Genomic DNA, 24,655 nt, shown 5'->3' with positions numbered 1-24,655 from the left:
CTAGCAGAGCTGTGCCCCCACCTGCCCCAGCCCCAATCAGTGTGATGACACCCCCACAACAACTCTGCACCCCCCAGTAATGCTGCCCTCCCATAGCTGTTCTGCACCCCTCCGTTGTTCTGTCATCCTGCCAAGCATTCTGCAGCCCTGCAGCTGCTCTGCACACCAAAGTGGGCTGCACCCCAGCTTTTGTGCACCCCCAGCTCTCCCAGCTGTTCTGCACTTCCTCAGCGGTTCTGTCTCCCCAGCTGCTCTGTATCTGCCCAGCTGTTCTATATGTCTCAGAGATTCTGCATCTCCCCACCTGTTCTGTGTGTCCCCAGCTGCTCTGTATCTGCCCAGCTGTTCTATATGTCTCAGAGATTCTGCATCTCCCCAGCTGTTCTGTGTCTCCCCAGCTGCTTTGTATCTGCCCAGCTGTTCTATATGTCTCAGAGATTCTGCATCTCCCCAGCTGTTCTGTGTCTCCCCAGCTGTTCTGCACCTCAATAGATGTTCTGCGCTTTCCCAGCTGCTTTGTGCTCCCTCCGCTGTTCTACACCCACAGTTCTGTACTTCCCCAGCTGCTCTTCACCCCAGATGTTGAACCTCCACAGATGCTCTGCATTGTCAGCTGTTCTACACCCCCAGTTGTTTTTTACCCCCTAAGTGTTCTGTACCCCCATCTGCTCTACACATCCAGGGTTCCTGCACCCCTCAGCTGTTCTGCACCTCTAGTCATACCGTAACCCCAGCAGTTCCATGTTACCTGTGGAAGATTGAGCCATCACCAAGCCCCCAGGTGACATCTCAGGAGAGTCACAGCAGCTCTGTGCAGGAATTGGGTCTCGGCCATGACAGCCCTGTGAGCTTGCAGAGCTAGTCTGCCTCTGGATTTCATGCTAATGAACTGTTAAATGTGATCTTCCTCAATGCATTTCCTCTGCTAAGCAGGCTCTAAGACTAAACTCTTAAGCCCATGTAAGTCAGTATTACCGAGGGCCCTGAGGTCCTCCTGTAAGAATGGTTCTCTAGCCAGCATTGTCACCAATATCGACCCCTAGTTGGATCCTGGGTAAATCCACCCAGGGGTCAAGAGTAGATGGTCCCTCTGAGGCGCTACCAAGAACCTGCTCAAGAGGCCTTCATTTTGGGGAGTCCAGGGGCCTCAGGGATGTATATGAGCCATTTGCTGAAACAAAACCAAACCAGAAGCCATTTGCTATCATCCTGAGGAGGCGCAAGGATGCAGGCCCAGGAAGCCCGCGCTTGGGAGGTTTGTACAGGATCCTACTCAACCATCACTTTGGCGGCCATCACCTGCAAATCACTCATGTCCCCACGGTGATGAATTTGATTTTTGGCATTGGGCGAGGCTTCTTTTCTCCTAGAAATGGCTTGATTTTTAATTTTGGTGTTTCTATTCCACTTCCCAGTTCCCGTCTCCATTGGGAGGATCGTGGTCTCCAATGTGACCAGCACAAGCTTCCACCTGGCGTGGGAGGCAGGTCTTGCTTTGGACTCCGCCTTCCAGCTCACTCTGACTTCCGCATGGAGCCCCACCATGGTCCTGGAGACCTGGAACACGAGTGTGACGGTGTCGGGGCTGGAGCCTGGCATCTTGCACCTGGTTGAGATCGTGGCCAAAGCATGTGGGAAAGAAGGTGCCAGAGCTCATCTGAAAGTGAGGACAGGTAATGGGCTTCCACTTGGTTTTTTGTTTTGTTTTGTTTTTTGTTTTTTGGTTTTTTTTGAGACGAAGTCTCGCTCTGTCACCCAGGCTGGAGTGCAGTGGCGTGATCTCAGCTCACTGCAGGCTCTGCCTTCCGGGTTCACGCCATTCTCCTGCCTCAGCCTCCCGAGTAGCTGGGACTACACGCGCCCGCCACCACGCCCAGCTAATTTTTTTGTATTTTTAGTTGAGACAGGGTTTCACCGTGTTAGCCAGGATGGTCTCGATCTCCTGACCTCGTGATCCACCCACCTTGGCCTCCCATTTGTTTTTAAAGAGAGGAATAAAAAGTATGAAAAAGACTTTCTGTGGGTTAAGGCTTAAGAGAGCTGGATTAGTTTGTGGGCTGCTAAGTGTCATTGTTCCTCTCAGCTTAGGGACATCTGGCTGGCTTCAGCAGGCATGCAATGACGGCCAGGCAGGAGGCGGCTTATTCAGGAAAAGGCATTAGGCAACCCGCTGGCTCTGAGGCGGTGGCAGAGTGCTGCAGACTGTGCCTGGTAGGCTGCGGGTGTGGCTCCCCTGTGTCCTCTTGGGGAAGCAACTCAGCTGTTGAGCTGCATCCACTCCCTCTGATCTCAACAGTCTCAGAGGACTTGGCTTTCAGGAAGGACATCAACCGACAACCGGCAGTCACACGGATGATCTGTGAGCAGCCCGCCAGAGCCTGGGGCCACAAACTAAAGAATTGAGCAATAATGAATCAAACATTGACTCCACTGCGTTCAAGCTGGGTGGTGACCATATTACATATATTTGGATGAAATTCCTCTTTTCTTTTCATTAGCGTCACCACCTGGGTATTTTCTTATGTGTACCTTACCTGGATAGTCAAGGGCGTGTCTGATGTTGCAGGCTGGTTTTCACACCGTGGCAGTTTCCCAAGTGTTAGTAGCAGTGGTCTGCACGGTCGGGTGCGCGCCCCTTGAGGGAGGTGTAAGATGGTTTTCACACCGTGGGCAGCATTGATAGCAGTGGTCTGCATGGTGGGGCGCACACCCCTTGAGGGAGGCGTAAGATGGCCTATTGGGATGCAGTAACAGAAGTTGAGAACTTCTATGTCTGTGCTTTAAAGTACTAATCAGCCATGGCCTGAGAAATTAGAGAACAGAGGGAGTGCATGACGTGAACTGTGCAAGTTCACAAGCAGCTGGAGAAGAGGGAGATCAGTGCTGGCTGGATGGTCAGGCAGGGTGGCTCTGGGGTCTGAGAACCAGAGTTGGGCCGCTGAAGGTCTCAGCTGCTCTGGACGGGACAGGCTGCATGGGGGACCCCGAACATGTGGGCATGCTTATACTTGCTCTCACCTGTGCACCTGTCCTGCTACTGATGGCTTTCAGATTGGGTTGCCCGTGCCAGCCATGGAGACTGAACCAGAGGCCCTCAGGGGCAGCCACAAAAATGATCTCAAGGATGGAGAGTTTGGGGTTCCCCCAGGAATGCATAGCAGAATAGCTCTGTGGTTTGTCTTGAGCCTGAGTGAGAAGCTCTGGGGAGATGGACTCTCAGCCCCCTGAGGGGAGAGCTGTGTCTTTCTCCTTCACTGTCTGGAATGCCTCTGGCACATGGCAGGTGCTTCACAAATATTTGGTGAGGGACTGACTGAACACTGGGGTGGCTGCCATGCCAGGGCCAGGAGGGGGTGGCGACATTCCTGGACCACATTTATGCGCCACATACTCCTAGAAGCCCTCCACGGAGGGAAAAGATTCAGATGGAACAGATGATGCCAAAACAGGGACTGCCCATAGACAGGGGAGGTGGGGCTGCTGGGGAAGGAAGAAGGGCTGGCTCTAAACAAGACCCCTGGGCACCCTGTGGCCCTGTGCACTCTGAGCAGAGGCCTGGCCAGGGCTCTAAGTCCTGGTCTACCTGGGACAGCCCAGTTTGTACCTGTGGCCCTGGCAAAGTTACTTAATGGTGCCTCCACATGCTTCAAGTCATGCCAGCTTGCTGGTAAATTGTTTGAATGCCCCAGCATGGGTAACGGCAGCAAGGAAGGAAGGGTGTGTGTGTTGAGGACACAGTTGCAGGGGCTGAGCTGGCTCCATCCTCTGGAAAGTTCTCCCACTGTGTTCAGGCTTTGTCCTGTGTCCTCTGGCATCTGATGGACTGTGTCACCGAGCCCTGGCACTATTCCTTCTTTCTAGAACACAGGGCGGCCTTGGTGTGATGCTCTTCACGGACATGAAAATACGCTTATTAATATTGAAATGTTACTTTGTTATCTAATACATTCCAAATGTGCTTATCCTCCATCCTGCAGCGGCCCGGAAGCTCATTGGACAGGTCAGAATCGCAAATGTCAGATACTCAGAATCCTTTCGAAACGCAAGCAGCCAGGAGTATCGAGATTTCCTAGAACTGTTCTTCAGGACGGTGAGTTGGTGATATCAGCCCTTAATTCCTTTCAGGAGAGAAAGGGTGGAAGGCTGATAGAATTCTAGGTTAGGCGCGGTGGCTCACGCCTATAATCCTAGCACTTTGGGAGGCAGAGGCGGGCAGATTGCCCAAGCTCAGGAGTTCGAGACCAGCCTGGGCAACATGGCAAAACCCCATCTCCACCAAAAACATACAAAAAATTAGCCTGTCGTGGTGGCTCATATTTGTGATCTCAGCTACTCAGGAGGCTAAGGCAGGAAAGTCTCTTGAACCCAGGAGGCAGAGGTTGCAGCAAGCTGAGATCATCCCACTGCACTCCAGCCTGGACAAGAGAGTGAGACCCTGTATAAAAAAAAAAAAAAAAAATTCTAGTCTCATCCAACTAGGAATTTGACTTGTAGGTCCTATGAGCTCTTCATTTCTGAAGAAAGCCAGGACTATAAGCTCTGGCCTGGCTCCCTGAGTGTCTCTGGATCTGCCCTGGCAAAGACACGGTCAGCAGACAGGAGGCACAGCTCTTCCTCTGCTGCATCCTTATTTCACATGCTTTTCCGGCCAGTGAAATCTGTTTTTCAGTTGTGGAACCTATGAAGCAGAAAGTCCCTCCATGTTTTTTTTTTTAAACCTATAAAAAATGAGATTTATTTCATAGACCATAAAATCTACACTTTTAAACTGTACAATTCAATGGTTTAGACTATTTTGCAAAATTGTGCAACCATCACCACTAATTCCAGAACATTTTCATCACCCAAAAAGAAACCTCATTGAAGCCACTCCCAGCTAGGCACAGTGGCTCATGCCCTAATCCCAGCACTTTGGGAGGCTGAGGCGGGTGGATCACCTGAGGTCAGGAGTTTGAGACCAGCCCGGCCACATCTCTACTAAAAATACAAAAATTAGCCAGGCGTGGTGGCGGGTGCCTGTAATCCCAGGTACTCAGGAGGCTGAGGCAGGAGAATCGCTTGAAACCAGAAGGCAGAGGTTGCAGTGAGCTGAGATCGTGCCACTGTACTCCAGCCTAGGCAACAGAGCAAGACTCCATCTCAAAAAAAAAAAAAAAAAAAAAGGAAGTCATTCTCTTCTCTCTCACCACTTCCTCCCGCTCCTGGTAATCACTAATCTGCTTTTTATCTCTATGGATTTGCCCATTATGGACATTTTACAGAAAAAGAATCGTACAATATGTGACTTTTTGTGTCTGGCTTCTTTCAGTTAAAATGAGGTTTTCGGATTTCATCCACGTGGCAGCATGTGTCAGCACTGCATTCCTTGTTATGGCCGGGACATAACCCATGCAGGCTCATCCATTCATTCACTGAGGGCACTGGGCGGCTCCCGCCTCTGTCTGTTATAAATAGTGCTGCGATGCCCCTGCCTCAGAGAAAGTTCTTTTCCTGCTCTTTCCTGCATTCCTCCCTGCCATCCCCTCAGCATTCTCTGAGACGCTGTCTGTTACCGTTTAGTGACGTGCCTTCTTGTGGATTTTTTGAGGTAGAGGGAGTGCCCTTGTCATAATCTAGTGATTTTGTTTGCGTGGAATCTCACATTGTAGATGTCTTGAATCTGGGAGTTTAAGGCTCAGCACAGAGAGGTATGACATCGCCACCTAGGGGCCTGTCGTGCTAATATCGTACCAGGGCTGCAAACCCCAGCGCTTCACCCACAGATGAGAAGATTCGGCTGCCTTTGGGACCGGCCCCGGTGGCTTAGCTCATTCCCAGCTCCTGGTTTGTGCATTCAAGAGTTGTTGACGGCTTGATTAATAATATGGTTTGATTAATAATGTGATTTCATTGATAAGGTTAAATAGTAGTTACAATATTAAACAACAAACACCGAATCCTTCCACCTGGCTCTAGTGGTCAAACGAGGCAGCTCCATTTCCTTCCCAAGTTTCTTGATTAATCTTTCCTCTTTGAACCATTTCTTCCTTTGCCCATTTTTGGGGATGTTGTTTTTCTGTTTGCCTAGAATTTCAGGACAGCAAATAATTACACAACTTAATCACAGAAGTAGGATGTTTAGAGAAATTTCGGGGGTTTCACCTGCTGATAACCGCAGACGTGGATGTCCAGGAGGTGTCAGCTGCGTGCCTCGGTCCCTGGCTCTTCACCACTTCCTAGCAAGGGGCCTGGAACTTTGCTTAGAGGTTGGTTTGAAATGCAGCTAAAGGTCACATTAATCCAAGACTATGACAGATGCCTCTGAGAGAAAGAGAGAGGGAATATCTGATTGTGAAGATGGTCACGACAACAGTCATCTACTGAGCCAACCCAGGGCAGCTGCACTCTCCCTGGGGTCCACAGACTCTGAGAGGGACAATGGATCTGTTCACCTTGGCGGCCCAGAAGCTGGGGAGTGAGTCCATGACCTGGGCCCTGAGCCACCGCACCTGTGAGGACAAACCCTGGAGGTGCCCTTTCCATAGGAGGTTTGCATTGAGGATGATCGAAGCTCATTATAAGATTGTTTGCCTGTCTGGGTGTTTTTTGTTTTGTTTTGTTTTGTTTTGAGACGGAGTCTCACTCTGTCGCCCAGGCTGGAGTGCAGTGGAGCGATCTCTGCTCACTGCAAACTCCGCCTCCCGGGTTCCCGCCATTCTCCTGCCTCAGGTGTTTTGACCAAGATGGGTTAGTGTGGAATCATATAGTGTGTGATGTGTGACTCTGTCCAAAGAGAGTAGAAAGTGGGGCATTTGGGGGCAGGAACCGCCTGTCCTAATAGGGATGTTGGAAATGCTCACTGGAAGAGTCTGGGGACAGGCAGGGAGGGAGAATGAAAGGGGACATGTTCTGCAGTGTCAGCAGCAAAAGGGCTGTTCCAGAGAAGGCAGTGGGAGTGGTGTCCCTCCCCACGACCCCGCACTCAGCCTCCTGCCCTCGGTGGCTGCAAACCAGGAGTATTAGGTTCTAGAAGCCCTTGTGAGCCCCCAGCAAATTGTAAGCCCCATGAGGTAGGGTCTCTGCCTGTGTCCCAAGTCCTATACTTACCCCACAGGCATCTTTCTGAAGCTGTTTGCTGGTTTGGGGGGAAACAAGGGCTGTTCTCATATCACAGACACTCCCAGGCATTTGTGCTGGGCTTGAAAACGTGGCAGACAGGAAAGGGGCCCAGAACCAACCTGTGGCTTTTACCTTTGTGCTATGGGCCAGCCCTGCTGCTGGGCAGACTGGCAGGAGGAACCGCCTTGAGACGGGCATCTGTTTCCTCTCAGCGTGGGAACCTCCTCACATGGCCTCTTTCCTCACAGGTGCGGGGCTCCCTGCCAGCCACGCTGCGTCAGCACATGGACGCCGGCGGGGTCAGGATGGAAGTCGTCGGCGTCACCAATGGCAGCGTCGTGGTGGAGTTTCACTTGCTGATAATCGCAGATGTGGATGTCCAGGAGGTGTCAGCTGCATTCCTCACCGCCTTCCAGACCGCGCCTCTGCTGGAGGTGATCAGAGGCGACACCTTCATACAGGGTATGAGAGGATGGCACTGAGCTTCTCCCATGTTCCGGAACCAGAGGCAGCCAGAGCGCAGCCACTACCCTTCGCTTTTGAAAGATGTTGTGTTGTGCCCATGTAGTCCTTCTTCCCCCGGAATTAGATGAAGATGTGAAATAGACAGGACCCTCTCTGTCCCTCTTATTGTGATTATAATTTTGTAAAAGTTGAAGTGTTGAAAACACCTTCGGGTAAACCTGCAGATGCCCAGGGGTGCTGCTTTCTTTTGGGGTCTACTGCTCCCCTGCTGCTTGTTTCCATGGGCTGAGGGCAGACACATCCCTCTCTGCAACCAGACCCTCTCCCAAGCACAGTTCCCAAGGAGATCCCAGTAAAAATAATTAACGAGAAAAGCAGGGAGAAAAAGAAAATTTAGATTCTTTTCTCCTATCATACTTGAAAATAGATGATGAATGGCTTATAGTTACATGTATCAGAAACCAAAGACCTTTTAAAAATTGAAGATTAATGTTAATTTTTTGATTTTTAGAATAAGAAGGACTTCTCAAAGAAAATACGATTTTCAGAGGAAAAGGATGAGATACTGACTACATGCAGAGATAAATCAAAATAAAGGCACCATTTTAAAGCAAAGTAAACAAAAAAAATTCAATAATTTGATGAAGTGTTAGTATCCCAAATATATAGAGAGATCATACAAATAGATGATAAATATTAAGAACCTGATGGATAAATGCACGAAAGATCTACACAGACAAGGTATAAAAGAAGAAATATGAATGACTAACAAAGATGTGGTAACCCAAGACATCCCCATTAAAACATTTTTGCCCATCAAATTGCAAAAAAAGGTCTTTTTACTGCTGACATGAATACTGGTGAAAGTGTAGTGAGGCAGGTGTTCGCACAGATTGCTGGTGGCAGAAGGATTTGCTCACGCTTCCTGGAAACCAGTTTGGTGACATAAATCAAGCGCTTTCAAAGTGGCCATCCACCTTGATTCTGAAATATCAGATTCTGGAATATCCTTGTTAGGACTTTGTCCTAACAAATTTGATCTCAGTTTGGACCATAGTTTACATACAAAGATGTTCATCTTCAGTGTTACTTTAAAAGCAAAACAGTTGGAAGTCCCAATCATCTAGTTACAGAGAAGGTGCTAAGTTACCAGGTGTCCCTGCCCTGAGCTGTTGTGCAATGATGAGAATCGAGGTTTGTGGATTTGCATGGAGCTAGGTGGTGGCAGAGGCAAGCTATGCTCTCAGAGCATGCCTGCATTTTAAAAGGCCGGAAGGAAATATGTCCACATGCCAACATGCCCTTGGTCATGCTTTTCTGGTACTTGTCCATGTTCTGCAGTAAACCTGTTTTGCTGTCAATAATCCACCAAGCATCATGGTGAAAGGCAAATGGCCTGAGGGCCTTCTGCCCAGGGTTGGGCTTGCGGCCTGGTCTGAGGGCCTGTGCATCTCCTGGTCACTCCTGGGAACTGAAGGGTTGGCCCTCCTCTGCCCAGATCTCCCTCCCAGCTCTGGGCCAGAATCCTCTTTCCAGAACAGCCCCTGCAGACCTCCCTAGCCATTCCCAGCCCCACCGGCAGGAAGCCTCCTGTACTCTCCAGAACTGGCCAGCTTCACCGCAGTCTGCTCTGGCTGGAGTTTCCAGCTTTGTCTGGGAGACGCACTCTCCCCTGAGGCTTCTGTGAGCCTGCAAGCCCCCGGGGACGTTCTTCTGTTTTGTCTTCTAAATATTGGCAGATTACGATGAGTGTGAAAGGAAAGAGGACGACTGTGTGCCCGGGACATCCTGTCGAAACACCCTCGGGTCTTTCACTTGTAGCTGTGAGAGAGGAGCCCCCGATTTCCCTGTGGAATATTCTGGCAGACCCTGTGAAGGTAATGATGTCAGCGTTTCTTTTTCTGGAATACTATCTCATAATCAGTTTTATTTAAGGACATTCACGTGCAAAGGGCTTCTTGTCCCTATGAGGTCATATTTCTGTGTCCTGGGGAAGTTTCCTGTGTGTGATGTGGGTGCACGTGTGTGTGTGAGGTGTATGTGTATGTGTGTGTACATGCGTGTGCACGTTCCTTCCCATTCTTTCATACGTGTCCAGGCTTCTGGGCAGTGCCTTATCTCTCCGAGAGCTAGCTCTGATATCCATGAAGAGAAAATACACACATACATGAGGTGTGAACATGCAGATGCTGAGCGACCGTCTTGTGAAACACGCAGCCGTGGGACACGTGACACAAGGGGAAGGTTTCCTCTCGGCCACTCTTTCCACTCAGCTCTTTTCCTGAAAAACGGGGTCTTAGTGGATTTAGCGCTGACCCCAAGATGCCCACTGCTATCCAGGAATCTGCGTCAAGTAAAGGGAGGTGGACGTTTATACTAGTGAGGGCAGTATCCAGGGGGCTGTAGAACGTGTCCTGCTTGAGGTAGAATCAGGAAGCACAGAGGAGGCTAAGTTGCTTCAGTCCAGGGAGTGTGGCCGGGGAGGGCTTCCTGGAAGGGGTGTCTCGAAGCTGGTCTTAACGGATAGCTAAGACGGCACCCAGCGGGGAGGGCAGGGCATGGTGGGTGGGTGCCGTGGTGAGAACAGAGCTGCTGACGGGCATGATCTCACAAGCAGGTACCTGCAGGAGATGGGTGGCAGACAGCAGGAAGCAGGCTGCCCAGGGAGGCGGGTAAGGCAGCAGCCAACTGTGAAGGCCTCAGCAATGGTTTGGACTACAGCCTGGAGACAGGAGTGAGCTGGGTGGAGCTGCAGGGTGCTGGGGCTGGGCGAGCCCCACTCTGAGATAAAAGAAGGCACAAACCAGGCCCACAGATGCCGGAGCCACTGCTGAAGGAGGGTGCAGGGCACGTGCGGAGCTGTGTCTGGGGTCTGCTTCCATATAGACCAGGGAGGGAGCACCCCAAGAACGGGTGGGTGGATCTTTTTGGGCCCCCTTGTTCTCCTAGGCATTGAAACTGAACCTGCTCTGGGGGCAAGAAGGGAGCTGGAGTGGGAAACTTGGGCACAAGGACCTCAAGAGGAGGCATCATTACCCCATCTTAGAGAACAGACTCAGGGCTCTGAGAGCAGAAGACTCACCCTGTGTCCACTGGCTTGGCACATCCCCGGCATCAGGTCCCTCGGTCCTTGGCCCTCGGGGGCCCATAGTGAGTTTGGGGGCCCATGGTGAGCCTGGCTCCCTGAGCTGGTGGAGATATGCAACAAGTGTATGTGTTGCATATGTGTGTGTGTGTGCGTCTGTGTGCATGTGTGCACATATATGTGTGCATGTGTGAGCATGTGTGTGCATGTGTGTATGTGTGTGCATTACGTGCGCGTGTGCATGTGCGTGTGTGCTTGTGTGCATGTGCGGGTGCATGTGTGTGCATGTGTGTGTGTGTGCGCACACGTGTAGTTGTGGCTGGAACATGCGGTTCCCAGGTGTGGCTGCTGCGGAGTGCAGGGCAGCTCCAGTCTGCTCCTTACCCCTGCCCCTCCATGCCAACCCCAAACACAGAGCCACTCTTTGCCTTTTCCTCCTTGTGCCTTGCAGGTGACTCTCATGGCAACGAAACCTGGGCCACCAGCCCAGAGAGGCCTCTCACCACAGCAGGGACCAAGGCTGGCTTTGTTCAAGACACCAGCCCCACCCCACAAGGCCTGCCCCGGCGGCTGAACCTGACGGGAGCAGTCAGGGTGCTCTGTGAGATCGAGAAGGTGGTTGTCGCCATCCAGAAGCGCTTCCTGCAGCAGGAATCCATCCCTGAGTCCTCGCTGTACCTGAGCCACCCCTCCTGCAACGTGAGCCACAGCAATGGCACACACGTGCTCCTGGAGGCCGGCTGGAGCGAGTGTGGGACCGTCATGCAGAGCGTAAGGCCAGGAGAGCCAGGCTCAGGATGCACGCTAGGGCGCAGGGGGCTCTAGGTCGCATGGGCCTCTACAGGGGAGGGCCAGGCAAGACTCTACACCCCGAGGGGAACCCAGCAAGGGGGGTCAGGACAGGGTTGAGTTCTCAACCAGGGACCAGCCTGCACCCCAGAATCGGAAGGGAGCTGTGAGTCCACCCAGGAGGGACTCTGGTGCCGAGTGCTGGGGCAGGCTCCAGAGTCGGGGCTTAAAACTCCTCCCTGCACAGACAGGATGGAGGGGCAGCGGGATAGGAAGAGGCAGGAAAGCCAAGGAGTTGTGTGTGGATATGAGAGTGTGTGTGTGAAAGTGTGTGTGTGCGAAAGTGTGTGTGTGCGAGTATACATCTGTGCATGTGTGCATGTGTCTGAATATGTCTGTGTATGTGGGGGTGTGCATGTGTGTGAATGTGTGTATGTGTGTGAATGTGTGTACATGTGTGAATCTGTGTGTGCGAATGTGTATGTATGTATGCATAGCTGTGCTTGTATGTACGTGCGTGTGTGCATGCATGTGTATCGCATGCTTATGTGCGTGTGGGTGTGCATGCATGTATGAATGTGTGAGTGTGTGAATGTGAGAATGTGTGTATGTGCATGTGTGCATGAGTTGAGCATGTGTGGATGTGTTTGTCCGTGTGTGAGTGTGTATGTATGGGTGTGTGTTTGGGGGGCACGGGGTGGCATTAGTCAGAACTCTCCTGTTGGAGGGACTGTGTTCCTAGCAAACACTCTATTTCAGGGTCCTGGACGGGCTGCAGGGCTCCCAGGACAGAGGGAGCCCAGGTAGGGAAAGTAGGTTTTCTTGGCCTGAGGCCTTTGCACCTCCGTGTGCACAGATGAGCTCCGGCATCTCCCCTTGCAGGTGACTCTGGGCCAGTGGGTCCTGGGTCTACTCTGAGCCTCTAGTGTGTGGCACCCACGAGGTGGTCGACCTGGCTCCAGGTCCCACTTCTTCCCAGGGTGCCCCTGTGTCACGGTGAATGCTCCCACGCATGCCCTCGTTCGTCCCCAACCCCACTTGGCCCCACACAGAACACAAAGGCTTCATGTTCAGGACCCTGCTGCGGGGACAAGAGGAGGGGAGAGCCAGCACCTTCCATCAGCTCAGCCCAGTACTGGGCACAGGGGCCTGGGCTGCGTGGGCCTGGGCGTGCAGGGTTGATCAGGGAAGCTGCATGGAGGGGTCGGCGGCTTCAGAGGGAGCCCATGCCAGCTCTGGGTTGGGGAAGCGGCCTTCTGGGAAGGGGCTCGACCTAGAAAGAAGGCCAGCGTCGTTCCAAGGGTGAGTGAGAGAGCCGTGAGTGTATCCAAGGGTGAGTGAGAGAGCCGTGAGTGTATCCAAGGGCCATGCCGGGGACGGCCAGATGAGGGAGGCTGGAAACCATGGCAGAGTTAAGAGTCTGCCCAAGTGGTTCTGGCCAGATGGGCAGGGATGGAAGGGTGGACTTGTGGGCAGGGTGGAGTATGAGGCCTGGTGTGAAAGGTGAGGCTGTGGATGGGGCTGAGCAGGGAGCAGTGTCTGGCTGGCCCAGGAGCTAGGGCCAGAAGGCTTTCCTAATGGGGACATTGTCCTCATTGGGAGCTAGGCAGGAATGGTGGTTCCTGGTCGTTGGCAGGAACTCTGGGCCCTGGGCTTCTGTCCCTCAGGGCCTTTGAACAGTCCAAGGCATTGCATTCTGAAAAAAAAAAAAAGGGATTGGGAGGTGTGGTGCCCTGAAACTGCCGTGGACCTGCCTGACTGGGAGTTCTACATTCTACATGCATGACGATGTTTAGTCCCTTAGCGACCCCATGGGTCAGGCATCATCATCCACACTCGGCGGCTGAGCCCTGGGTGCTCAGCAGGGTCCATGGGAGTTCAGGTTCGAAGTCGCCCTGCACCGAGAAGCAGCCCCATCTCTGTGGCTCTGCCTCTTGAGAAACCTTGAGGGGGCGCTGCTTCTGGTTGGGGCTCTGGACACACTCCCTAGTGGGGACACGGTGGCCTCTGGCCCTGGGTGGGGTAAAGCTGGCAGATGAAACCCAGAGTCCGGCATGGGGTGTCAATGTCTGGGAGTCAACAAGGTGGGAACCAGGTGAACATCCTGAGCGGGAGGCTGGGACGTGGACCTCGGGGCTGAGTAAGGAGCTAGCCCTGGGGGGCAGAGGCCAGAAAGCCCCAGAGGCTGAGGGATGAGGTGGGGAGGTGGAGACATAAGGTGGTTCCATGGTGTGGAGCCTGCTTGGAGCCTGGAGCAGGGATTGAGGGTGGCCAGGAAGCTGAGGGATTCACATGGACGTGTTCGAGGACATTGCAGAGCACAAGCTTGCCTGAGAGGCGCAGCTCACTCTGCTGAGCTCATTCCGCTCCCTCGGGGGCTCTTCAGACCCTCCCTGGGCTGAAGGAGTGACCTGCACTGTTTCAACAGCTACAAAACCTTCCTCATCCCTCAACCCCTCAAACTGCACGACTTAAGGAGAACTGCCCAGAATTAGTTTACTCCCTCAGAGATTCTTAGACAACCACCTGGAGGCCGGGCGATGGCAGCAGGGGGGATGTCTGCAAGGGGGATGGGCAGTGATCAGTGGCTCCTGTGGCTTCTGGCAGCTTCCGTGGTGAGGGAGGTCTGGGGTGAGAGGTGCACATAAGCGGGCCACTGTGGCATCCTCGAGCCTGTGCAGGGCTGTGAGGCTGAGTGGAGGGGCTGAGGGTGCAGGACACCCTGCCTGGTGCTCAGAGCACCACCCACACACCAGCAGCTCCAGGGGGGCGGCAGCGCCTCCCAGGGCTGGGCCCCGGGCGGAGCCTGCAGCCGGCAGCTCCGTCTGTGTTTTTCTGAGCTAGACCCATGCTTGGCTTGATTATTAAATGCAGCAGGGTTTGGGGCATGTTGAAAGAAAAGGGAAATTTGTCTCTGATGAGTCACCCAGGCCCTGGAATCCACAGGAGCTCTTGATGGTTTTTGACACTTGTCAAAAACTAAGTTTCCCAGAAAGACTTATTTGTGCAACGGCCACAGAATCCACACAGGTTCCGGTTCTGCCTCCTCTGGTCCACAGGGAAAGGGCAGAGGCCGAGCCCTTAGGCTCTCTTGGGCGATTTATGGTTGGGAGAATCGCCAGGGTCTCAATGCTCCTGGGGAGAAGCTCTAGAGAAGAATCCCCATCCCCGGTCCCCCCAGCACCTAGAGCCATGGCTGACAGCAGGCCGTGGGGGGCCGGCTGGGGCCTGGGAGCTCCTCACACCCCACTTTGTGCTCAGAATGTGACGAACACCGTGGTGAGGACCACGCTGAGGAACGACCTGTCCCCGGAGGGCATCATCCACCACCTGAAGATCCTGAGCCCCATCTACTGTGCCTTCCAGAATGATCTGCTGACGTCCTCCGGCTTCACCCCGGAGTGGGGGTGAGGGAGAAATGCCCCCGCTGCTCCACAGCCCCGTGCCTCTAGAGCACCTGCGCTTTCAGAGTTCTTTAGGGTTGCAACCACTTAAAGACCCTTCCTTTGAGATGGAATATACAAATGGGTGTGGCTGGGCTGCTCCCCAACCTTTGTTCCCACTTCCCACTCAGGGCCAGCCAGACAAGGCCAAATACGTCCCTGGCCAACCCCATGGGATGGCCCCACTTCCAGTGAGCCACGGGCAGGCCCCCACCCACGGCCTCCACCAGACACCACTATTCCTATGCTAGGTGGCCCCCCCACCTGCCACTGAGTCTCCACCAACACAAGTGAGGGAGGCAACCCCTGGACCAGCCAGTCTTGAACACATGGCCTCCGTGTGCTCTCATTGGCAGTGGGGGATCTTCTCATTCATTTGCACGCTCCTCTGGAGCTGTGTTTTGGGGGAGAAGTGGGAACGAGAGGGGCCACGATAATGCACCTCCTGAAAGCCACCTCCTGCAAGCTGCTTCCTCTTGCAGGGTTTACACCATCATTGAGGACCTCCACGGCGCTGGAAATTTTGTTACCGAAATGCAGTTGTTTATCGGGGACTCTCCCATACCTCAGAATTATAGCGTGTCTGCCAGTGACGACGTCAAGATCGAAGTGGGGCTCTACAGGCAGAAAAGCAACCTCAAGGTGGTCCTGATGGAGTGCTGGGCAACCCCGTCCAGCAACGCCCGGGACCCGGTCACCTTCAGCTTCATTAACAACAGGTAGGGCTCAGGAGTGCAGGCACCCCCATCCAGCAATGCTTGCGGCTTCATTAAGAACGGGTAGGGCTCAGGAGTGCAGGCACCCCCATCCAGCAATGCTTGCGGCTTCATTAAGAACGGGTAGGGCTCAAGCGGGCACTGCCGTTGCCTGGCCTGGCTGTGTGGCTGACTCTGGACTCTGCAGGATTTTCAGGCAAGTGCTGTCATGGACCTGGGTTTTGGGGAATAAATGAGGTGGCCAGTCCTCGACTCCCATGGAGCCTGTGGGATCTGTGAGCATTGTCAGATGTAGTTGTGAGCAACCTTATCTGAGAACAAGGACAGCAGGACTCGCTGACAAGCAAGGAGTCCCTTTTCCTCTCTTCTCAGCTGCCCGGTGCCCAACACATACACCAGCGTGATTGAGAATGGCAACTCCAGCAAGGCTCAGTTCAAGCTGAGGATCTTTTCCTTTATCAACAACTCCATCGTCTACCTGCACTGCAAACTCCGCATCTGCATGGAATCCCCCGGGGCCACGTGCAAAATCGTAAGTGTGCTTTTGGTTTTCTAAACGTTTGGTTGGATTCACATTGCTTATCGTTATGATGCAAGGCTCTGTTAATAGCAGCCTGGGGCTCGAGTGGCTCGGGGCCGACCTCTGGGAGGAGTCGCTGTGCCTGTCCTGCAGACTCTGCGTCTGAAATGGTATTTCCACAGCAGGCAGCCCTTGCACGGAGGACTCATGTGAACTGGTGGGCATTTCCCATTTCTCAGTGGCTGAGCTAATTTCCTTTTTGAGGCCATAATGTTCAACCGGCTGTCACATCGGCACTGCCTTGCCATGATACCTAGTGCTTCTAAGGTGATTTTTAGGTGTAAAAATGTTTTTTAAATATTATTTTTAACCACATTGATGGAACATACTAAATATCAGCCACTCTGTTATTTAATAAAGTTCTTTTCCCCTTTCCTTTCTTCAACATTTAGGCAGGGCTAATTTTACATTCCCATTTCCTTAGACTTTCAAATTTGAAATAGGTTTTGTAATCCTGAGGTCTGAAAGCTGTGCTTTATATCACAGACAAGTACATGAGGTTCCCACGTGTTGGTCGCCTGTCGTCCGAGGCAGGGGAGAGCTTAGGGTGCACACTGCTTTTTGCTCAGTGACCGAATGCTTCTCTCTCCTCGGAGGGAGTGCTTGTTCCTGTGCTCATCTGAGCACGCGTCGCAGAACGCGGCTATTTTCCTGGGTGACCGAGCTCTGAGCGTCTGTGGGACGTGGATAGAGAAGCAACACAAGGAAGGCTGATTCTGTTCATGTCCGTTTTGCTCAAACGGTAGATCTTCCTGAGCAATGGGACAGAAGGAACCTCACGTCCTAATGACAGCAGGCTGAGGGCCACACACGAGGAGCCTGCCCCTGGTTCCATCGGAGCCTCAGAGATGACAGACACACAGACGGCCACTGCCAGGCTTGGTCTCTGCAGGGAGTGGCTGGCTCTCAAGTTCTTTACAAGAGGATTCCTTACAAGAGGAGCGGCACACTGTTTTTTTCAAGCCCTTTTAGAGTGGATAGTGTATGAGCTTTCCAGGCTGCTGTAGGAACGTACCACAAACTGAACGGTTTAAACAGTGGAGACATGTTGTCTTGATTCTGGAGGCAGGAAGTCCAAGATGGAGGTGTCAGCGGGCTGGTTCCCTCTGAGAGCTCTAAAGAGAGGATCTGTCCCAGGCCTCTCTCCCAGCTTCTGGTGGCCTCAGGCGTTCCTTGGCTGGTAGATGACATTTGCCCTGTCTCTTTGCATCACCTTCCCTCAGTACACATCTATGTCTGTGTCCAAATTTCCCCTTTACATAGGGACCCCAGCCATAGTGGATTAGGGCCCACCCCGATGACCTCAGCTTGATTATGTTTCCAAATAAGGTCACATGCACAGGTGTTGGGATTTAGGACTTCCATACCTTTTTGGAGGACATGTTGCAGCCCATCTCAGGCATCTAGTGAGCAGATCCTACCATGTCACTGAGCTGGGCAGTCTTTCTTGTAAGGCAGAGGTGTAGAGGGGAGCAAATGGCTGCAGCAGCCTTTGGAGAACACAGAGGGACTCTTAGGGCTGTGGCCAAGACAGTCCTCAAGGGACCCAAGGAAGCAGCTCTAGGAACCAAAAGCAGCTCAAGGGGTCTCTTCCAGCCTGCTGCTCTTTCAGACCTCGCCTCCTTCCCCGCTGACGCCTGGGCCTGCCTCTTGTTGCACCAGGACCCACCACCCTGGTCTCACCGGGTCTCCCACTCCTCCGTCTAATCTTAACCCCCTTGCCTTGCAACTTCTAGCAGGATAAAATCGCATGAATCACATTAGCATCCTTGCTAGTAGCTCCTTTCTCGTAAGTGTTGTTCAATTAATTTGATGTTTCTCTCTTGGAAAAAACCAGAATTGCAATAACTTTCGGTTGCTGCAAAATAGTGAAACCTCTGCCACACACCAGATGTCCTGGGGACCCCTCGTCAGGTCTGAAGGTGAGTTGATGACTTGGTTTAGACAATGAAAGAAAAGATGCAACCAATTCCTTTTCACCAGCATATAAACAAAAAAGCAACTGTTTTGAAATGCAGAACTCTTGAGAGACTTCTAAGAGGCTTATAATAATAGAAATACTAATAGTTACTCTTCACTGAGAGCTGCTATGTGTCAGCCTGGCGCTACGTTCTTCACATGCAGAATGTAATATGATCCTCTCAGCAACCCTAGGAGCACGAGCTATTACTGTACCCATGCTACAGATGGAAACACTGAGACTTCAAAAGGCCAGGCACAAAGTTACATAATGAAATGTTTTGAGCTGCATAATATCAGGCTGGTGAAGTTTTCTGACACTGGGTAAATGATACACCCAGTGGGTTGTTAAGAGATAAGAACGCAAGCTATAATCAGACCATGTCAACGTGTGTGTGTGTGCACGCACGCACAAATGCATGCACAAGAAAAAGCTATTTTATTCAAAAGATGCAAAAAATGGCATGTCTGTTCGTCCTCAGTTTAAAACTTCCATCAGCCAATTACATTGCATGTATTTTCAAAACTCCACATCAATTTTCCAGAAAAACATTTTATTTTCTGTATAGTCCATCATCTTATTTTGAAAAAAATACATTGGTTTGGGGGAAATTGTGTGCTTTGGGTATTAAGAGAGACACCACTAGTTGTCCCATAGTATCTGTTCTCCTCCCCTTTCACAGGAATAGCGACCCCAGCTTTTGCTGGTACGTGGCTGCCAGGAATAAAAACTGTAATTCCAAACTGGCAGCTAAGTGCGGCCATGTAAGTAAGTTCTGGCCAATGAGATCTAAGTGGGAAAGTCATGTGACAACTTTTAGCGGTGCACCCTCCTTAAAAGACGTCTGTGCCTGTCCTCTGCCTCTTTCTTCTTTAGGGCGATGGGGCCCAGTCTGTGGAGGGATCCAGCTTCCCCAGGACACTGTGGGCAAGTGGCCAAGGCAGGCCTGGGTTCTGACCCCCCACTTTTTTTTTTTCTGAGACGGAGTCTCGCTCTGTCACCCAGGCTGGAGTGCAGTGGCGCAATCTCGGCTCACTGCAAGCTCTGCCTCCTGGGTTCACGCCATTCTTCTGCCTCAGACTCCCAAGTAGCAGGGACTACGGGCACCCGCCACCACGCCCAGCTAATTTTTTGTATCTTTAGTAGAGACGGGGTTTCACCGTGTTAGCCGGGATGGTCTCGATCTCCTGACCTCGTGATCTGCCCGCCTCAGCCTCCCAAAGTGCTGGGATTACAGGCGTGAGCCACTGTGCCCAGCCTGGCCCCCATTTTTATGACAGAAAGAAAGAAACTTCCATGTGCTTTAAGCCACTGCTATTTTGATTTTTTTCTCTTTCTTGCTGCTTAGCCTAATCCTAGTTGGTTTTCCTTTTTTGTTGTTTTTTTCCCTAATCGTGATGACCCTCTCCCTTCTCTCCCTGTATGAGAACTTCTGAGGTTTGGATGCAGGGTGTGAACCGGAATCTGAATGCTGCTCAGGTCTTGGCCGTGAAGCTGGGGAACAGGAGGAGGGAGGTCTTGGCCGGTGACTCAACTGCTGGTTCTCATTCGAAGCATTTGGGAAACTGAAAAAGTAGACACAGGTCCCGGGCCACACCCCAGGCCTATACATTCAGAATCTCAGAGTTGTGTCCCAGGCCCCTGAGCTGGTCATCAGGTGACTGTTGGTCAAGGTGCTAGGACAACCTGCTTCTCCTCACTCTTCATTTTCTTAAATTGCTGGGAAGAACGGGTCAATCTATTTCTTTAACCCTATAAGAAATAGCGTATGTGTGAAATGCATTCTCATTAATAGATAATGTGTTCTTTCATGAATAGAAATTAAACTTCCTCCTTCATTCATTGATATTATAGGGAATGTCATAACTAGGGAAGAAAAGCACTACACTTGGAGTTGGGACACCTGAGTTTGATTATAGGCTCTGACACTTACGAGCTATGTGGTTCATCTGTCATCCACCCATACATCTATCTGCTCATCTTTCCATTTATCATTTATCCATCCATCCATCCATCCATCCATCCATGCATGTACCCATTCATTCATCTATCCATCTACCATCCATTCATCTATCATGCATTCATCTATCATCCATCCATCCATCCATTCATCCATCTACTCATCTATCATCCATCCATCCACTCATCTATCATCCATCCATCAATTGATCTATCCATTGATCATCCATCCATCCATTCATTCATTAATCCACCCATCTATCATCCATCCATCATCCGTCCATCCATCCATCTATCCATTCATCCATCCATCCATTCATCTGTCATCCATCCATCCATTCATTCAACTATCCATCTATCCATCTGTCATCCATCTATCATCATTCATTCATCCATCTATCATCTGTCCTCCTATCATCCCTTCATTCATCTATCCATCCATCCATCCATTTGTCCATCCATCCTCCATCATCCATCCATCTGTCCATTAATCCATCCACTCACTCATCCATCCATCTACTTATTCATGAATTCATTCATCTACTATGTTTCAGACATAGTAGATGAATTTTTCTTTGCAACATGCTCTGCCTACCTCATAAGGTTGTTATGAGTGTCTAATGGTAACTAAGAATCCTTTGTGAGGCTAAGATTTGTGAGGTTGAAACTAGACTCCCTGGATTCACAACTTGGCTCTGACACTTAACAATTTTGTGGCTTTGTGCATGCTGCATGTGAATTGTGCCTTATTTTCCTCATCTGTGAAAAGGGAATAATAATAATTCCTACTTCATAAAGAGCCTGGCCCATAGAAGTTATTGATTAAGTGCTACTTTTCACTTGTAACCAGTAGAGCACTACACTGGCATAACCAAGGCAGGAAGTACCGAATATAATAGGGATGTAATTGCTCAGGCTCAAGAACAAGGACTGTAGATATTCATGTTGTTCAACATTCTTTCTCATTGTGTTAGTAGCTTTTGCTTGATCTATGATTATCATACAAATACACAGCAGAATCATTTAGACACATGGAATCTCCCAGTTGGTGGGGACTTCGCTGCATTTTAATAGTGTATATAACAGAAACGCTGTTGGAGACTGCAGAGGTGAGAGGAGGCTGGCAGACAGGTTCCTCAGGACCTCACCACTATCCACGGCCTCTGAGCTCCTATGCTTTGTCCCTGCCGTCACCATCAGCTCCACTTCAGGGAAGAAATGAGAAGAACTCAGAGATTTTAGGGAATGGGCCTAAGCTCCCACAGTTAGTGCCCGCACGAGCTGGGCCTGCGAGTGCAGATCCAGGTTATTCATAACCTGCTCTCCTCTCCCTGTCCCCTGGGGACTGGGCTGGCTTCATTTTGAGGTTTCCCTCCACCCCAGCCCTCACATCACACTCACAATGTCCTGGCACCACCGTAACAAAGTCCCGCAGCCTGTGTGGCTTAAACAACAGAAATCTGTTCTCTCCCAGTTCTGGAGGCCAGACATCCAAAATCAAGGTGCTGGCAAAGCCCCAGTCCCTCGGAACATTGTAAGGCCGAGTCCTCCCTTGCCCCTACCTCATTTCTGCTGGATGCGCCCAATCTTTGGTGGACCTTGGCTTGCAGCTACCTCCCTCCAGTCTGTGCCCCCGTGTGCACATGGCCTTCTTTTTATAAAGACGCCGGTCATGTTGGACTAGGGGCCTTTCTACCTGAGTGTGGCTTTATCTTAACTACTTGAATCTGCAACAATTCCATTTCCAAATAAGGCCATGCCCCACAGTACTAGGGGTTAGGATTTCAACATATATGTTTTTTGTTTTGTCTCTTTTTTTTTTTCCTTTGAGACAGAGTCTCGCTCTGTCATCAGGCTGGAGTGCAGTGGCGTGATCTTGGCTCACTGCAACCTCTGCCTCCCGGGTTCAAGCAATTCTCCTGTCTCAGCCTCCAGACTAGCTGGGGCTACAGGTGTGGGCCACTACGCCAAGCTAATTTTTGTATTTTCAGTAGAGATGGGGTTTCATCACGTTGGCCAGGATGGTCTCAATCTCTTGACCTCATGATCCACCTGCCTCGGCCTCCCAAAGTGTCAACATATCTGTTTTTGCAGGGGGTGAGGGGTTCACAATTCAACCCTGTGTATTGACAATTTAAGAATGAATCCCTCTGGGCATCTTCCCCGAATGTCTGCTACCAACAAATAGTATATCAGCATCATAATTTTTGCATATTCAGTGTTTGGAAACCTTCCATGGCCTTTCCTAGCTGGCCTAGTTATTTCATATTCATGAGCATGTCCCTGTGCTAAATGGCCAAGAAAGCTCGAGGATAGTGTCCAGGGAGTGCTCTGTGTCCCAGCAGGAAGGGCCTGGGGCAATTACTGAGGCCACTCAGTAGTGAGGAGACTGAGGACCCCAGGCGGTGGCTGAGCTGGGACTCAAACCCCTGGAAGGGCCCTGTTTCCTCTGCACCCAGGTTCTTTTTTAATTTTTAAAATTAATTATTTATTTTTGAGACAGAGTCTCGCTCTGTTGCCCAGGCTGGAGTGCAGTGGTGCGATCTCGGCTCACTGCAGCCTCTGCCTCCCGGGTTCAAGCAATTCTCCTGCCTCAGCCTCCTGAGTAGCTGGGACTACAGGCAGGTGCCACCACACCTGACTAATTCTTTTGTTTGTTTGTATTTTTTTAGTAGAGATGGGGGTTTTACCATGTTGGCCCGGATGGTCTCGATCTCCTGACTTTGTGATCTGCCCGCCTCAGCCTCCCAAAGTTCTGGGATTATAGGTGTGAGCCACCGTGCCTGGCAATTTTTTATTTTCCTTTCAGTTCTGGGATACATGTGCAGAACGTGCAGGTCGTTACATAGGTGTACATGTGCCACGGTGGTTTGCTGCACCCATCAAACCATCATCTAGGTTTTAAGCCCCACATGCCATCTTCCCTTTCCCTCACTGGGCTATATCCCCCTTTACAAAAGCAGCCATTGCTGAGTCTCCGCCATCATTTACATCTCCCTGCATCATGGACTGGTGTGTGGTCCAGTGGTTATGACGCATACGCAACTCATACCACATGCCTGGAGCCTCCCTGAACAGCAAGATGCCCTGTTTGGCCGGATGCCTTGCCAATGACTGTGGGAAATTACCATCCACAGTTCTCAGGGCTTGCTCTCCACGTCTAGCTAACCCAGCCATGGGGAGTAACCATTCCTGGACTTTGGTGTCAGTCAGTGGGCAGCACTGGCCTGCGGACCTCCTGTGGCCAGCCCTTAGCTAGTGGTTCAGTTCGGAGCACGCAGCTGCAGGTCACAGAAACCTAGCTGGAGAGGCGGAGAATGAACAGGGCTGGGTCTTTCCTGGGGCTGACAGTCTGGGGCCATTCCGGGCTGCAAGTGGCCAGGAGAAGCGGGTCTCCTTGGTCTTTCTCTACAGCATCCTCAGGGCGGCACCCCCGACTCCTTGTACTGGCAAGGCGGCCTGTCTCTGGAGGCACAGGAGGAAGGTCCACTATAGAGCCCCTGGGGGCTGGATTTAGTGGCCATTATGATTTAGGAGTTGTCTGGAGAAGTGGCGGGCCGGGATCTGGGGGCCTCAGTTGCTTGGGGAGGTTGGAGTCACTTTGGCTGGAGCGGAGGAGGTGTTCCCTGTCCCTCTCTCCGGAAGAGGAGTGGTGCGGTTCTAGCTGGCTTATGTTCAGCACCCCAGGGATCCCCCAGTGCCACTGTTGGACGGCTTTGCTGATGGTGACACCCCCATGCTGTACAGCAGTGTCCACTCTGGGCAGACTGCCCGGAAATCAATACAGGGAAGGAAAATGGGATCTCAAATGCTCCTGGTTGCATAGAAAGGCTCTTTCCAAAGCAGACCTTCCTGATACGTGGGGATGAACACCCCGAGACGGAGGGGACTGCATGGTGCAGGATGTAGCTGTGACCTGGCTATAGATGCCCTTGACAACAAGTTACACCCACACACGGTGGGCAGAGGGTCACGTCTGCCCCTGGGCTGATGGGGGCCGGCCAGAGAGCCAGCAGGCAGCTGGCATCTTTCTCAGGTAGCACAGTTTTTAAAAAATGAAACTGACATGACATTCACATAACCTCAAGCTAACTGTGTTAAAGTAAACCGCTCAGTGATGTTTAGTGCATTGACAGGGTTGCATCGCCACCAACTCCTTGTAGTTTCTAAACATTTTCCTCGCCCTAAATGCAACTTCATACTCACGAGTCCCTCCCCATCCGCCTTCTGCCCGTCCCCGAAAGTCACTCATTTGCTTTCTGTCTGGTTCTGGGTGGTTCCTATGAACAGGATCATGTTATAGGTGCCTCTGGGGCCTGACTGCTTTCACTCAGCGTGATGTCTTCAAGGTTCATTTGCGTTGCCTCGGGTCAGCGCTTTATTCCTTTCACGGCTGCCTCACGTTCCATTGCACAGTGGGCCACAGTGTGTTGATTCATGCACCAGCTGGCGGACACCTGGGTTGTTGCCACCCTGCGGCTAGTGCTGTGAGCATGGGTGTGCAAGTAGCTGTTTGAATCCCTGTCTTCATGTCTTTTAGGGTCCACATTCTTTCTCTCT

The 24,655-nt window shown here is 51.5% G+C and overlaps 1 protein-coding gene across 1 annotated transcript in view; it reads left to right on the top strand.

Moving 5' to 3' along the window:
- The window catches only part of UMODL1 (uromodulin-like 1), a 68,690-nt gene that overhangs the window by 36,752 nt on the left and 7,283 nt on the right, over positions 1–24,655 (top strand). The window contains exons 13-21 of the mRNA XM_012002577.1: positions 1,416–1,673; positions 3,978–4,090; positions 7,347–7,560; positions 9,303–9,440; positions 11,100–11,419; positions 14,699–14,844; positions 15,363–15,599; positions 15,969–16,128; positions 18,014–18,098. Coding sequence (XP_011857967.1) covers positions 1,416–1,673; positions 3,978–4,090; positions 7,347–7,560; positions 9,303–9,440; positions 11,100–11,419; positions 14,699–14,844; positions 15,363–15,599; positions 15,969–16,128; positions 18,014–18,098 — 1,671 coding nt within the window. The remainder of the gene's footprint in view (positions 1–1,415; positions 1,674–3,977; positions 4,091–7,346; positions 7,561–9,302; positions 9,441–11,099; positions 11,420–14,698; positions 14,845–15,362; positions 15,600–15,968; positions 16,129–18,013; positions 18,099–24,655) is intronic.

This window comes from Mandrillus leucophaeus, unplaced genomic scaffold, assembly GCF_000951045.1.
Source record: "Mandrillus leucophaeus isolate KB7577 unplaced genomic scaffold, Mleu.le_1.0 Scaffold69, whole genome shotgun sequence".
Taxonomy (NCBI): Eukaryota; Metazoa; Chordata; class Mammalia; order Primates; family Cercopithecidae; genus Mandrillus; species Mandrillus leucophaeus.
This window is presented reverse-complemented; position numbering and strand designations above follow the sequence as displayed.